The sequence below is a fragment of the Hemitrygon akajei genome, chromosome 7 (assembly GCF_048418815.1).
Source record: "Hemitrygon akajei chromosome 7, sHemAka1.3, whole genome shotgun sequence".
In the NCBI taxonomy this organism is placed as follows: Eukaryota; Metazoa; Chordata; class Chondrichthyes; order Myliobatiformes; family Dasyatidae; genus Hemitrygon; species Hemitrygon akajei.
The window spans coordinates 108,471,088-108,488,147 of record NC_133130.1 but is presented as its reverse complement, the minus strand read 5'-3'; the positions used below and the strand labels follow the sequence as shown (position 1 = coordinate 108,488,147).

The window sequence follows — 17,060 nt, the reverse complement described above, 5'->3', positions numbered from 1 at the left end:
TTGTGAAAAACTGAGTTTAAATGTATTTGGCTAAGGTGTATGTAAACTTCTGATTTCAACTATATATGTAAACAAACATTTCCTATCTGGTATTCAAGTGAAAGGATATTTTAATTCTTTCACATGAATATGGTTTTTATTCCTATTTGAATTGTGAATCTGTATGATAAAACCCCATGAAAGTTTTTGACTTATTTGCATTTTTCAATTACAATTGTAATCAGGTAATTTGAATTTTGTAAGATTGTGATAAATTAAATTTTTGTGTTTTACGTGGATTTACTGTAAGCTTTTGAAACCACAAAGGTTTTAACTTTAATTTTCAGTTATTTGCAGCAGGTTTGTTTACAGCTACCCTCTGGTAGATTGAGTAATATTTGCAATGAGTGTGTGGATTAAATGTTTACAATGAGTCCTGCAGTAATATACAGGCTAGTTATTTTTTTGGTGAAGGAAGATGGACATTATTTTTTTTCCTGCCTTTTGCATTCTCAGGGTAATTTTTAGGTTCATGTTTAACCTACAGAAACATTTCTTAAAATTGTAAACTATACAGAGCAGCTGAAACAAGACAATTCAAAGTCATTGCAAAAGTAGAAGAGGTCATCTTTATTTTAGGGTATGGCAAATACTTGGTTTGTTTTTAACTACTGTTTTTCTTTACTCCTACAGTGAATGGAACATCTGGAGCTCCTGAAAACAATCCTCCTTGCACTGTTAATATTCCCATTGCACCCATCCATAGTTCTGCACAAGCAATGTCTCCTACTCAGAGTATTGGTCTTGTCCAATCATTACTAGCCAATCAGAATGTGCAGCTGGATATTTTAACCAATCAAACTGCTGTTGCAGGAGCCGTGGAACAGACTTTGGACAGCTCTAGCCAGTATGCAATTCCCAATAGGTATTCTAACCCAGGGCAGGCTATCTTTGGAAGTTTGGAAGCAAGCCGTATGACAAGTGGATCACAGCAGCCATCGCAACAGATCTCAGGGATGGTGCAGATTCCTTCTCTGGAGCATGTTGAAAGGGAGCCTGAACACACTCAAAAAATCAAACCCTTGCGAACAGTGCCACAGTTGGTTGAAAGCGATGCAGTAGTCTTCTGTACAACTCCCGATGTTCAGTTAGCTAAACTAAATGCACATCCACCTCCTCCGTATCCAGGAACTACCACGGCTTCTGCAGCCATTCCTGTCACTGCTCCATCAGTTGATATCTGTCTGAAAAAAGCAGATTTTTCCCTCTTCCCTACAGGGCACCTGCAAACCCCACTAGGTTATGAAAGAATCACAACATTTGATAGCAGTGGGAACGTAGAGGAAGTGTGCAGGCCTCGTGTGAGAATAATGAGCAACCAAAACATGTACACCCTCCCAGGCCCAGGGCAGTCATCGCTACGCCTGCCTTCAGCAGATGCAAGGAAAGTACAACAGGTATATGGGACACTCAATAGGCTGAATGTGTCTCACTGTGTTATTCCCACTGGAGATCCACCACCTTATCCTGATGCAACTATTAGGAGGCACCGTATTGACAGTAATACACTACAGATGCCATTGCGAAGAAACAGCAAAGATGCCACGGTAAAGGTGTCTCAGCTTCTAGAATCCCAACGAGTTGTTCAACACGGTCATAAACCAAAAAGCAACTCCGTGACTGCACAGTACCAACAAAACACACTGCGATCTCCCCCGGCTCTGTACACCTGCAGTCAATGTATCAGCAATGGAAGTAACACCAGTAACATTGGTAGACAGGAACTACCTACTGGAAGTGGCTCTCAGCACAACACTGTAATTGTGCACTCATCTAGCACATCACCACTCTCCTCCCAGTCATCTTATAATCTGCTGAGCCCTCCAGACAGCTGTCATGATAGAACTGAATACATTAATAACGCTTTCACTGAGGATGAGTCCATTTTACAGCCCTGCCAGATTGAGAAATCCATTCGGCATATTTCATTAAATAATGATATGACAATGAGCATGAAGCGGCCACCTCCATATCAATGGGATCCAGCAGGGGGTGAGGAGATCTGGATCCCACAGGATAGACCAACTGCAATTTCAGCAACAGTGAATCATAAACCTCCACCCCTCATGCTGGACCAATCACATATGGAAATGTCACATGTGTCATTCGTTCCTATTAAATCTCCTACCAGTCCAACAGTCACTTTCCAATCAAATTATGGGCTGACCTTACCATATCCTATAAGTTACACAGCGTCTCCTATTGCAGCCTTCCAGGCATCATTTCCTCCCCCAGAAGCTATAGGCCCACCACCATATCCACAACAAGACCCTTCAGTAGTTGTCCAATCTGGTTATCCACCAAACCTTACCTGTTGTCCATTGCCACCAATGTACCCAACCAGTAACACATTTTCTAGTTTACAGCTCCCCCACATTGCTTTGCACCAGTGGAATGCCTACAGTGCTTGTTCTCCAATGCATAGTGCACAAGGGACTTTAAACTCAAAGCCGCACTTGCTTGTTGAAAAATCTGGAATGCCTCCATTTTCAACAGAGCTTCAAGATCATACGGGAACTGAAGTGATTGTGGAAACAGCAGACAATTTTCAAGAGGTTCTCTCTCTGACAGAGTCTCCTGTACCCCAAAGAACTGATAAATGCAACAAGAAAAGTCGTAAACGGTTAGACAGTCGGCCAGAGGAAACAAACATGCAAGCCGTAACTGAGGGGAAGATGAAAAAAGAGGCAAAGGCACTCACAGACTTCAACTCCCTTATTTCTAGCCCAAGATTAGGAAGAGAAAAGAAAAAGATCAAAAGCCAGAAGGATCAACTAAAATCCAAGAAACTAAACAAAATGAGTGAGTTTCAAGACAGTTCAGAGAGTGAGCCAGAGTTATTCATTAGTGGAGATGAGCTAATGAATCAGAGCCAGAGCACGAAGAAAGTCTGGAAAACTAAGAGAAATCTAAGGACTGCAAATGAAACGGATGAGCTGAAATGTCGAAGAGCAAATGATAAAGAGGACGGGAAATTGGGCAATCAAGGGTTTGTGTATGTGATGGCTAACAAACAGCCACTGTGGAATGAGGCAACGCAAGTCTACCAGTTGGACTTTGGTGGAAGAGTGACTCAAGAATCAGCTAAAAACTTCCAAATTGAACTTGATGGGCGACAGGTATGGTAAAATAATTTTTTTTAAAAATTCAAGTTGTTGCAGATCTTTATAGGCAATATGAGTAGTGGTTCATTTGTGTCAAGGTCATTTGTGCTCGTGGGGGCATTGGTTTGGTATGCAAGAGAAATGGTTCTCTTGAAAGTGATAGTCAGAATTGTACAGCAGAGAAATGCGCCCTTTCAGTTCACTTCATGCTGGCTGTGATGCCTGTCTACAGCAATCCCATTTGCCTGCATTAGAGCCATATTGCTGTGTGCCTTTCCTAGCCAGTACTTGGCCCCTCTGGCACCTTGTTCCATCCTTTGTGCTGAAAATCGTGCCCCTCAGATCTCCTTCAAGCTGTTCTTCTCTGACATTAAGTTTGTGCACTCTAATTCTGAAGTTCCCTGTCCTGGGAAAAGGACTGGCTTTCATTGTTCTTCATAATTTAATAAGCATCTACAAGATTATCTGTCAGCCTCCTATATTCTGGTGAGAATGTCTATGCAATCTATAACTACAGCCCTCCATTTCAGGTATTACCCTGGTGAGTTCCTTTTTCACTCTTTCTAATGCTACCATATCCTTGCTGTAACGTGGCAGTGTTAGGGTTAGTGTAGCAACCTAAACTGTAAATATGCGATCTAGCCAATATTTTGTACAGTTGCAAGAGCTTAGAAGTGAAGATCAAGATGAGTTGCATTAGCAGTCATGTTTCTCTGCTGAAATATTTAAGGAAACATGAGGGGGATCTACGGTAGCGTAGCTGTTTGCGCATCGCTATTACAGCACGAGGCATTCCAGTGTCCTCTGTAAGGAGTTTTTTACATCTTCCCCATGGGATGTGTGGGTTTTCTCCAGGTGCTCTGGTTTCCTCCCACAGTCCAAGGATGTACCAGTTAGAAGGTTAATTGGTCATTGTAGCTTGTCCCATGATTAGGATTAAATCAGGGATTGCTGGGTGAGGGGGCTCAAAGGACTGGAAAGGCCTGTTCTGTGCTGTATCTCTAAATAAACTAAAATAAAATTCAATCATAAGTAACCGCCTCACATTCAAAGACTGCCACGCATTTCCCTCTGTCTTAAGGGAGACCTGGTATCTGATGCCAGTGCCATAGAGCACTGGAGGGAAGACAAGAGATCAGTAATGAGGTCATATGCGTATCTATTTCTCTTGCTGCCTCCCTGAGTCACTTCTCACAAACAACAGATAAATGCAGACTTCCAATCTTGATTTCTCCCTCACCTTTACCAGTCCCACCCATTTTCATTTCAAATAGACAAGAACTGAAACCTACCCAGAGAAAGACAAGGAGAAAATAGTGCAGCTAGGAGAACAGCTGCCTCACAGCACTAGCGTTCCAGATTCAATCCTAAACTCGGGTGCTATCTGAGTGGTGTTAGAATGTTTCTCTCTGTGACTGATGTTCTCTAGGTGCTCCAGGTTCTTCCCCCATGCCATAAGTATCCAGCTTGTTGGGTTACTTTCCACTCTAGATTGCCTCTAGAGTGTAGGTGGCCTCTGATTGTAATATGGAGAAAATACAATGAGATCAGTGCAGATTAAAGTAACTGGGTATGCTTATTGGTCTCTGTGAACATTATGGGCTGAAGATTTTCTTTCCATGCTGTATGAGTATGACGATGCAAATGAAGAGGCATCATTTCCTTATTTGACATTCAGTGCCACTAACCTCGAGACTGACAGTGCATCAATCCAAGATTAGGACAGAGGAAGGTACTGTGGCAAATATACAAAAGTCAGGATCAATAGAATGGTTGTCCATTTTCTCGCTTTCCCTGAGGACATTGTAGCCTGTAACAAGGGAAGCTCAAGAGAATATGTAAAAATATTATACTGGAAGTGATAAAAATCTGTTGGAGAACATTTGAGGTGCTGCATCCAGTGCCACAGGACTAGGAATTCATCTTTTCTAGCATGTAAAAAATGATTGTCTCCATCATCTGTGGAAATCACCATGATGTGTCTGGCTAATGTCTCAGCTTTAATTGCATGATCAATTTCCATCCAAGTTTTGCCTGCGCAATAAACAATTTTCAGTTGAAATCATGGATTGGTGACTGATGTGTCGGGGCATTGCACCATGATCCATGCTATCAGTGTCATTGTTGTAGCCTGCTGCAGCCCAGGCCAAGCTGTTTGGATCCCAATCTGGAGCTACTACTACAAATCTGGATTTGTGAAAGGAAAATCATGTCTGACGAATCTTACAGAATTTTTTGAGGATGTAACTAGTAGAGTGGATAGGGGAGAACCAGTGGATGTGGTATATTTGGATTTTCAAAAGGCTTTTGACAAGGTCCCACACAGGAGATTAGTGTGCAAACTTAAAGCACACGGTATTGGGGGTATGGTATTGATGTGGATAGAGAATTGGTTGGCAGACAGGAAGCAAAGAGTGGGAATAAACGGGACCTTTTCAGAATGGCAGGCAGTAACTAGTGGGGGTACCGCAAGGGTCAGTGCTGGGACCCCAGTTGTTTACAATATATATTAATGATTTAGACGAGGGAATTAAATGCAGCATCTCCAAGTTTGCGGATGACACGAAGCTGGGCGGCAGTGTTAGCTGTGAGGAGGATGCTAAGAGGATGCAGGGTAACTTGGATAGGTTAGGTGAGTGGGCAAATTCATGGCAGATGCAATTTAATGTGAATAAATGTGAGGTTATCCACTTCGGTGGCAAGAACAGGAAAACAGATTATTATCTGAATGGTGGCTGATTAGGAAAAGGGGAGGTGCAACGAGACCTGGGTGTCATTGTACACCAGTCATTGAAAGTGGGCATGCAGGTACAGCAGGCGGTGAAAAAGGCGAATGGTATGTTGGCATTCATAGCAAGAGGATTCGAGTACAGGAGCAGGGAGGTTCTGCTGCAGTTGTACAAGGACTTGGTGAGACCACACCTGGAGTATTGTGTGCAGTTTTGGTTCCCTAATCTGCGGAAAGACAATCTTGCCATAGAGGGAGTACAAAGAACGTTCACCAGATTGATTCCTGGGATGGCAGGACTTTCATATGAAGAAAGACTGGATCGACTGGGCTTATACTCGCTGGAATTTAGAAGATTGAGGGGGATCTTATTGAAATGTATAAAATTCTAAAGGGATTGGACAGGCTAGATGCAGGAAGATTGTTCCCGATGTTGGGGAAGTCCAGAACGAGGGGTCACAGTTTAAGGATAAAGGGGAGATGAGGAGAAACTTCTTCACACAAAGTGGTGAATCTGTGGAATTCTCTGCCACAGGAAACAGTTGAGGCCGGTTCATTGGCTATATTTAAGAGGGAGTTAGATATGGCCCTTGTGGCTAAAGGGATCAGGGGGTATGGAGAGAAAGCAGGTACAGGGTTCTGAGTTGGATGATCAGCCATGATCATACTGAATGGCGGTGCAGGCTCGAAGGGCCGAATGGCCTATTCCTGCACCTATTTTCTATGTTTACTTGGTACATCCATCTTCGTCTCCACAGAAAGCCATCAGCCATGTTGCAGTCACTGGCAAGGCACTTTATAGACAATAGGTGCAGAAGTAGACCATTCGGCCCTTCAAGCCTGCACCGCCATTTTGAGATCATGGCTGATCAATTCCTATCAATACTTGGTTCCTGCCTTGTCCCCATATCCCTTGATTCCCCTATCCATAAGATACCTATCTAGCTCCTTCTTGAAAGCATCCAGAGGATTGGCCTCCACTACCTTCCGAGGCAGTGTATTCCAGACCCCCACAACTCTCTGGGAGAAGTTTTTCCTTAACTCTGTCCTAAATGACCTACCCCTTATTCTCAAACCATGCCCTCTGGTACTGGACTCTCCCAGCATCTGGAACGTATTTCCTGCCTCAATCTTGTCCAATCCCTTAATAATCTTATATGTTTCAATCAGATCCCCTCTCAATCTCCTTAATTCAAGCGTGTACAAGCCCAGTCTCTCTAACCTCTCTGTGTAAGACAGTCCAGACATCCCAGGAATTAACCTCGTGAATCTACGCTGCACTTCCTCTACAGCCAGGATGTCCTTCCTTAACCCTGGAGACCAAAACTGTACACAATACTCCAGGTGTGGTCTTACCAGGGCTCTGTACAAATGCAAGAGGATTTCCTTGCTCTTGTACTCAATTCCCTTTGTAATAAAGGCCAACATTCCATTAGCCTTCTTCACTGCCTGCTGCACTTGCTCATTCATCTTCAGTGACTGATGAACAAGGACTCCGAGATCTCTTTGTATTACTCCCTTACCCAACTCTATACCGTTCAAATAACAATCTGCCTTCCTGTTCTTACTCCCAAAGTGGATAACCTCACACTTATTCACATTAAACGCCATCTGCCAAGTATCTGCCCACTCACCCAGCCTATCCAAGTCACCCTGAATTTTCCTAACATCCTCATCACATGTCACACTGCCACCCAGCTTAGTATCATCAGCAAATTTGCTGATGTTATTTTCTATGCCTTCATCCAAATCGTTAACGTAAATGGTAAACAGCTGTGGTCCCAATGCCGAGCCCTGTGGCATCCCACTAGTCACCACCTGCCATTCCGAGAAACACCCATTCACCGCTACCCTTTGCTTTCTATCTGCCAACCAGTTTTCTATCCATGTCAATGCCTTTCCCCCCGATGCTCTGAGCTTTGATTTTGCCCACCAATCTTCTATGTGGGACCTTATCAAATGCCTTCTGAAAATCGAGGTACTCTACATCCACTGGATCTCCCCCATCTAACTTCCTGGTTACATCCTCGAAAAACTCCAACAGATTAGTCAAGCATGATTTACCCTTGGTAAATCCATGCTGGCTCGGCCTAATCCTACCACTGCTATCTAGATATGCCACTATTTCATCCTTAATAATGGACTCTAGCATCTTTCCCACCACCGATGTCAGGCTGACAGGACAATAGTTCTCTGTTTTCTCCCTCCCTCCTTTCTTAAAAAGTGGGATAACATTAGCCATTCTCCAATCCTCAGGAACTGATCCTGAATCTAAGGAACATTGGAAAATGATTACCAATGCATCCGCAATTTCCAGGGCCACCTCCTTTAGTACCCTAGGGTGCAGACCATCTGGACCTGGGGATTTGTCAGCCTTCAGTCCCATCAGTCTTCTCATCACTGTTTCCTTCCGAATGTCAATCTGTTTCATTTCCTCTGTTACCTTATGTCCTTGGCCCATCCATACATCTGAAGTGCAGAGGCACACCGAAGACACATTAATGTGTTTTGTATCAATTATGTATTTTATTGAACTCAAAATTGATTTCAATTCTATGGATTTCATGTCTATCGGAAGACACGTTTATGGTGTTAGAGAAAAGGGAGTAACGACATGACAAACTTTGCTTATCTCTCCATTCATCCATTTGCTGTTGCAGTGTTTGCACCAGCTTTAAATTGCAAAAATATTGCTTAAGGATGCTGTCGGTGTGGTCCATTGTATTCCTTGTGGCAGTTTGGCCTCTTGTAAACTTGCTGTGCAAGCATACATGGATTCTAGAGTCAAGTCATAAACCATGTTTAAGCTGTAACCAGGCTTTGACTTCAAGATTCAAGATTCAAAAACTTTATTGTCATTCCAACCATACATCATGAGACAGTGTTTCCCAGGGGCAAGTGCATAACATAACAAACGCAACAGTAAATAGTAAACACAACAATAAATAGTAAAACACAACAGCCACATGTCAGTTAAAATCAAGTTATGAGTGTCCAGTGCAAGTTAAAAGTGTACAAAGCAGAGTCAGGTAGAGCAGTTGTTTAGCAGTCTGACTGCCTGTGGGAGGAAGCTGTTTAGTAGCCTTGTGGTTTTAGTTTTGATGCTCCTGTAATGTTTGCCTGATGGCAGAACAACAAACAGTTTATGGAGAGGGTGTGAGGGGTCTTTAATGATGTACCGTGTCTTCTGGAGGCATCGACTCTGAAAGAGGTTTTAGACAGAAGGTAGGGAGACCCCAATCACCTCTGCTCCCCTAACCACCCTCTGCAAGGCTTTTTTGTCGGCAGCACTGCAGCTGAAGTACCAGGTTGTGATGCAAAAGGTCAGCACACTCTCAACCACGCCTCTGTAGAATGTAGTTAAGATGTTAGTGGGGAGTGATGCTTGTTTAAGTTTCCTCAGAAAGTGCAATCTCTGCTGTGCCTGTTTCACAATCCCAGTGGTGTTCCTGGACCAGGTGAGATTGTCTGAGATCTGCAACCCAAGGAACTTGCTGTTTTCCACTCTCTCCACTGTGGAGCCGCTGATGCTGAGGGGTGTGTGCTCAGGCTGAGACGGTCTAAAATCAACGATCATCTCCTTGGTTTTGGTGACATTAAGCATCAAGTTGTTGTCACTGCACCAGCTCTCTAGGTGTTTGACCTCCTCCCTGTACATTGTTTCATCATTTTTGCTGATGAGCCCCACTGTGGTATTATCAGCAAATTTAATGATCAGGTTCCCCTTGAATCTGGCTGCACAGTCATGTGTTAGCAGTGTAAACAGCAATGGGCTGAGCACACAGCCTTGTGGGGATCCAGTGCTCAGTGTGATGGAGTCAGAGATGTTCCTGCCAACACCAACTGACTGTGGTCTCTCTGTCAAGAAATCCAGAATCCAGTGACACATGGCAGTGTTAAGGCCAAGCAGCAACAGTTTCTCCACTAGTCTCTGCGGGATGATGGTATTGAACGCTGAACTGAAATCAATGTACAGGATTCTGGCATAAGTGTCTTTATTGTCCAAGTGAGAGAGAACTGTGTGCAGTGTGGTGGATATTGCATCCTCCGTAAAGCGATTTGGACGATAAGCAAACTGTAGGGGATCCAGCGATGAGGGGAGGCTGGCTGTGATATGAGGCTTGACAAGCCATTCAAAACATTTCATCACTATGAGGGTCAGGGCAATGGGACGGTAATCATTCAGACAGGCTACAACTGATTTCTTTGCTACAGGGATGATTGTAGAGGTTTTGAAGCATCTGGGGAAACTGGCTTGACTAAGGGAGATGTTGAAAATGTCTGTCAGGATATCTGCTAATACATCAGCACATTCCTTGAGCACACATCCAGGGATGTTGTCGGGACCTCCCGCTTTTCGTGGGTTAACCCTGGCAAGGGTCCTCCGTGTGTGCTCTGAATCAATGATTGGAGCCGGCTGGTCAGATGGTAAGAAGGGACTGGCTCTCCCCCTTGCTGTAGTGTTTGATGCTTCGAAGCGTGCAAAGAAATTGTCGAGCCTGTCTGGAAGAGAGGCGTCGCTGTTATCAGTTTTCTGCCTGATCTTGTAGTCTGTCAGAGCTTGAATTCCCTGCCACATCTGTCTGGTGTCACCTGTGTCACAGAAGTATCCATGTATTTTGCCCGCGTAGGCCCTTTTCGCTTTCCTGATCCCTAGTGAAAGCGCAGTCCTGGCTGAGCGAAGCACACTCCTGTCCCCCGATCTGTAGGCTGTGTCACGGGCCTTCAGTAGCGAACACACCTCTGTTGTCATCCATGGCTTTTTATAACCACGTGCGGTGAAAGTTTTCATCACAGTGACATCCTCCATGCATTTGGCTGTGTAGCTGATTACTGCCTCAGCATACTTCTCAATGTCTGTATGGTTATCATACGAGGCTGCTATCTTGAATATGTCCCAGTCTGTGTGCAAAAAACAGTCTTGTTGTGCTGAGGCTGCTCCTTTTGGCCAGACCCGTATCTGTCTTTTCTCTGCTCTCACACGTTTAAGCAGTGGTTTATATGCTGGTGTTAACATGACAGATATGTGATCAGAGTGGCCAAGATGGGGGCAGGGGGCTGCTTTGTATGCCTGTGGGGTGTTGGTATAAACCAAGTCCAGTGTGTTGTCTCCCCTGGTTTTGAAATCCACATATTGCAGGAATTTGGGGAACACAGTCTTTAAGTTGGTGTGGTTAAAGTCCCCAGCAATCACCACAAAGCTGTCAGGATGTGTAGTCAGTAGCTCACTGATGGCTTCATGTAGGCCTCCCAGTGCTTTGTTAGCATTAGCCTTAGCATTTGCACTGGGAGCTATGTAAACAGCTGCTACAAGCATGATGGTGAATTCCCTCGGCAGATAGAACAGCCGGCATTTCACAATCAGAAATTCAGCCAGAGGTGAGCAGTGTTTGGCAGCTACTGTAGCGTTCGCACACCAGTCTTTGTTGATGTAGATATACAGATCCCCTCCCCGGCTCTTACCGGAGCTAGCTTTCTCTCTATCCACATGAAACGACGTCATTCCCTCTCGCTGTATCGCCGCGTCCAGTATGTTGTCGTGGAGCCAGGATTCCATGAAAACATACATACAGCAGTCTTTAAACTCCTTGCGTGTTTCTCAGCAGATGCAGCTCATCCAGCTTGTTGTCGATGGAGCGGACATTTGAGAGCAGGAGGGACGGTACAGCTGGCCTGGTGGGGTTAGCTTTTAGCCTAGCATGGATGCTGGCCCTCTTACCCCTCCTCTGTCTTCTCTCACAGCGCTTTCGCTTCCTCCTCCCTCGGGAAGCAGCTGGCTTGGTAGTAGGTAGTGGTCCATAGCGGCGTAAACTGTCCATGTCACACCAGAACTCATCAGTTTTTCCGACATAGTTTGCCCTGATGTTAACGAGCATATTCCGACTGTATGTTATGCGTCTAGGACAAACAGAACAAACACCAGATACACTTATCGCTCCCCAAGGGGTTGCTGCGTCCATGCGCGCCGCCTTCTTCCACACTTCAGTAAAGTTCAGCTGATAACAGAAGACTACCACAAATTAACAGAATAATTTGGATTTACCCCTATGATGTGTTGCCTGTACCTGCGCATTGAGAGCATGAAATTTTGCTTCATAAAAATGGTTGAGTTTACATAAAGTATACAGTATGTACTGTGTGTCATTGTGCATTTATACAGAAATGTCCTTATATGGGGTCCAGTCTGCTATCTGCAAATCTTGTTCTAGTTTGTCTGTTATCTGTGATAAAAGGATCTACTTAAAAGTGGTTTCTGTTTTGTTTTAAAGAGCATAGGTGCCTTATACAAAAAAGTTCTCAGAAAATGAAATGTTACTTGTATCTTCCCAGAAGGATACAGGTGGCCAAAAGTTTAGAGCTACAGTTATCCTGACAACAGAGTAATGTAGTTATATAAAGCTTTTTCAAGTATATAAAGAGTAAAAGACAGGTGAGAGTAGATATAGGACCGATAGAAAATGATGCTGGAGAAATTGTAATGGGAGATAGGGAGATAAGGAGGTGGCGGAGGAACTGAACAAGTATTTTGCATCAGTCTTCACTAAGGAAGACATCAACAATATACCGGACATTCAAGGATGTCAGGGAAGAGAAATATGCGCAGTCACAATTACAACAGAGAAAGTACTCAGGAAGCTGAATAGTCTAAGGGTAGATAAATCTCCTGGACCAGATAGAATACACCCTCGTGTTCTAAAGGAAGTAGCAGTGGAGATTGCAGAGGCATTAGCAATGATCTTTCAAAAGTCGATAGATTCTGGCCTGGTTCCGGAGGACTGGAAGATTGCAAATGTCACTCCTCTATTTAAGAAGGGGGCAAGGAAGCAAAAAGGAAATTATAGACCTGTTAGCTTGACATTGGTGGTTGGGAAGTTGCTGGAGTCGATTGTCAAGGATGAGGCAGGATTTTCCTTTAAGGAAACCATGCTGAGTTCTGCCTATCTTGTCATATGCCTGATGTTACAGAGTACCTGGAGGCATATGACAAGATAGGCAGAACTCAGCATGGTTTCCTTAAAGGAAAATCCTGCCTGACAAACCTAGTGCAATTTTTTGAGGAAATTACAAGTGGATGTTGTGTATTTGGATTTTCAGAAGGCCTTTGACAAGGTGCCACACATGAGGCTGCTAAACAAGATAAGAGCCCATGGAATTACGGGAAAGTTACATACGTGGATAGAGCGTTGGTCGATCAGCAGGAAACAGAGAGTGGGAATAAAGGGATCCCATTTTGGTTGGTTGCCGGTTACCAGTGGTGTTCCACAGGGGTCTGTGTTGGGGCTGCTTCTTTTTACGTTGTATATCAACGATTTGGATTATGGAATAAATGGCTTTGTGGCTAAGTTTGCTGATGATACAAAGATAGGTGGAGGGGCCGGTAGTGCTGAGGAAACAGAGTCTGCAGAGAGACTTGGATAGATTGGGGGAATGGGCAAAGAAGTGACAAATGAATTACAATGTCGGAAAGTGTACGGTCATGCACTTTGGTGGAAGAAATAAACGGGCAGACTATTATTTAAATGGGGAGAGAATTCAAAGTTCTGAGATGCAATGGGACTAGGGAGTCCTTGTGCAGGATACCCTTAAGGTTAACCTCCAGGTTGAGTCAGTGGTGAAGAAGGCGAATGCAATGTTGGCATTCATTTCTAGAGGAATAGAGTATAGGAGCAGGGATGTGATGTTGAGGCTCTATAAGGCACTGGTAAGACCTCAGTTGGAATACTGTGTGCAGTTTTGGGCTCCTTATTTAAGAAAGGATGTGCTGACATTGGAGAGGGTTCAGAGACGATTCACTAGAATGATTCCAGGAATGAGAGGGTTAACATATGAGGAACGTTTGACTGCTCTTGGACTGTACTCCTTGGAGTTTAGAAGAATGAGGGGGGACCTCATAGAAACATTTCGAATTTTGAAAGGCATGGACAGAGTGGATGTGGCAAAGTTGTTACCCATGGTGGGGGACTCTAGTACGAGAGGACATGACTTGAGGATTGCAGGGCGCCCATTCAGAACAGAGATGTGAAAAAAAAAATTTAGCCAGAGGGTGGTGAATCTGTGGAATTTGTTGCCACGGGCAGCAGTGGAGGCCAAGTCATTGGGTGTATTTAAGGCAGAGATTGATATGTATCTGAGTAGTCAGGGCATCAAAGGTTATGGTGAGAAGGAGGGGAATGGGACTAAAGGAGAGATTGGATCAGCTCATGATGAAATGGCAGAGCAGACTTGATGGCCAAATGGCAGATTTCTGCTCCTTTGTCTTATGGTCTTGCCATGAGGTTACTGAGATCAAAGTGACAACCTCAGTTGTGAAGTGAAGGAAGGGCTTCCTACTTCTTACCCCCTCTTCAAATTTGTTTCACTTTGCAGAGCCTCACACATGCTTAGTTGCACAATCCACAGCAGGGAGTATGTGAGAGAGCTACCTTTTAATCAGGACGGCGATTGAGATTTTAAAGGCAGAGTTTTGTGGCAATTTACAAAAAAGAACTTTGACCAGTAATCAAGTGGAATTTGGGATTGATTAGCAAGAGCAAATTTAAGTAAGGCAAGGGCAAGCTCAGCGACCGATGTCAGAGCGGACAGAGTCAGCGTGGCCATCTTGAGACCTTAGCTCTTTGAGGCTTCAGTCAGAGAAAGTAAAAGAAAAGGTTTAGGTTAAATTTTTTTTCTTTCCCTTTATATGTGCTCTGCTAGGACAGTAGAGATGCCAGGCAGGATAGTTGAATGCTCTTCTTGCAGGATGTGGGAATGCAGGGAATCCTCCGTTATTCGGGACTACTGCAACTGCAAGAAGTGCATCCAGCTGCAGCCTCTAATAACTAGTGTTAAGAAGTTGGAGCTTGGAACTGGATGAACTCCGGGTCATTCAGGAAGCTGAGTGGGTAATAGATAGGACATATAGAGACGTAGTTACATCCAAGGTGCAGGACACAGGAAACTCGGTAACAGTCAGGGAAGGGGAAAGGGATTAAGGAACTATTGTACCCCTGTGGTCATCCCCCTCAACAACAGGGATATCACCTTGGATACTGTTGGGGAGAGGTTGACCTATCAGAGGAAAGTCACAGTGGTCAGGTCTATGGCACTGAATCTGCATCTGTGACTTAGAAGAGAAAGGGAGAAGAGGCACGCTGTGGTGATCGGGGATTCGTTAGTTAGGGGAGTGGGCAGGAACGAGATTGCCAGATGGAATGTTGCCTCCTGGGTGCCAGGGTCTGGGATATCTTGGATTGGGATCTCAGCATTCTTAAATTGGAGGATGAACAGTTGGAATTCATGGTCTGTGTAGATACCAATGACATGGGCAGGACGAGTGACTAGATTCTGCGTAAGGAGTTCAGGGGGTTACGTCCTAACTTATGATTTCAGGGTTGTGATCTCAGGCCTACTACCTGTGCCACAGGCTAGTAAGGCCAGAACTAGGAAGATTATACAGTTTAGTACATGGCTAAGGAATTGGTGTAGGAAAGAGTGCATAAGATTTTTGGATCAATGGGCTCTCTTCCAGAGAAGGTGGGACCTGTACAAAAGGAATGGTTTGCACCTGAACTTCAGGGTGACTATAAACTAGCAGGAAGACTTGTGAATCCTGTATTGTGGGGTTTAAACTAGAGTAGCAGGAGGATAGGAACCAGAATGCCAGAAAAGTTAGTGCAGATGTTATGGAGGCAGATATTGGTAAAACCTCAGACAAATTAGGAATCGAAAGGTTGAGTAGAGTCTTGAGCTGTGTAAATAGGAAGGGCAGATAATAGTGCTAAAGATGAGGTAGCTGGTTTACAAAGAGAGGCAACGTGTAGTGAGGACCAGAAGACATAGGAGCAGAATTAGGCCATTCAGCCCATCGAGTTTGCTCCACCATTTCATCATGGCTGAAGAGAGGCTGTTGATAGTGCAAAATTGTACTTAACAGGATGAGTTGCAATGTAAAGGGCAGACAAAGTTGAAAAGGGTGAATGCAGAACTGAAGGTGTTATGTTTGAATGCACATAGTATACAGAATAAGGTAGATGAACTTGCAGCGCAGTTGCATATTGGTAGGTATGATGTTGTAGGCTAAACTGAATCATGGCTGAAAGAAAATTTTTGATGGGAGCATAATGCCCAAAGATTATACATTGTATTGAAAGAACATGCAGGAAGGCAGAGGGAGCGGCATGCCATGTCAGTAAAAAAAATCAATTGTTTAGAAAGAGGTGACATAGGGTCGGCAGATGTTGAATCATTGTGAATAAAGCTAAGGAACTGCAAGGGTAAAAAGATCCTGGTGGGAGTTGTATACAGACCCCGACTCCCCCCCCCCCCCCATACAGTAGTAAGGATGTGGTCTACAAATTACAACAAGGAATAGTGTATGCATGTCAAAAGTATAATGTTACAAAGGTCATGGGGTTTTTAATATGCAGGTAGATTGGGGAAAATCGATTTAGTGCTGGATTCCAGGAGGGAAATTTCTAGAATGCCTATGAGATGGCATTTTAGAGCAGCTCGTAGTTTAGCCCACTAGAAGATCAGCTGTGCGATGATGAGGCGTTGTGCAATGAGCCAGATTAAATAAAGACTTTAAGGTAAGAGAACCCTTGGGGGCAAGTGATCATAATATGATTGAATTCACCCTAAAATTTGAGATGCTAAAGTCAGATGTATCAGTATTACAGCGGTGTAAAGGGAATTAAAGAGGCACAAGAGAGAGGAGTTGGCCAGATTTGATTGGAAAAGAACACTGGCAGGGATAGAGCAGAAATTGCTGGACTTTCTGGAAGCACTTTGCAAGGCATAGGATATAAACATCCCAAAGAGGAAGAAATATTCTAAAGGAAAGATGATACAACCGTGGCTAGTGAGAAGTCAAAGCCAGCATAAAAGCCAAAGATGGCATATAACAGAGCAAAAATTAGTGGGAAGTTAGAGGATTGGAAAGCATTTAAAAACCAACGGAAGGCAACTAAAAAAGTAGCTAAGGTAAGGATGGGATACGTAAATAAGCCAATAATATTAAAGAGGATACCAAAAGTTTCTTCAGATACATGAACTGTAAAAGAGAGTCAAGAGTGGATATCAGAATGCTAGAAAACGAAGCTGGAGAGCTAGTAATGGGGGACAAGGAAATGGCAGATGAACTGAATAAGTATTTTACATCAGCCTTCACTGTGGAAGCTCCACATGTAAGGGGTCATGAAGTTACCATT

At 44.0% G+C, this 17,060-nt stretch overlaps 1 protein-coding gene across 1 annotated transcript in view; it reads left to right on the top strand.

Moving 5' to 3' along the window:
- Positions 1-17,060, top strand: part of tulp4a (TUB like protein 4a) — a 197,762-nt gene that overhangs the window by 168,332 nt on the left and 12,370 nt on the right. The window contains exon 13 of the mRNA XM_073051677.1: positions 673-3,158. Within this exon, the coding sequence (XP_072907778.1) occupies positions 673-3,158 (2,486 nt within the window). The remainder of the gene's footprint in view (positions 1-672; positions 3,159-17,060) is intronic.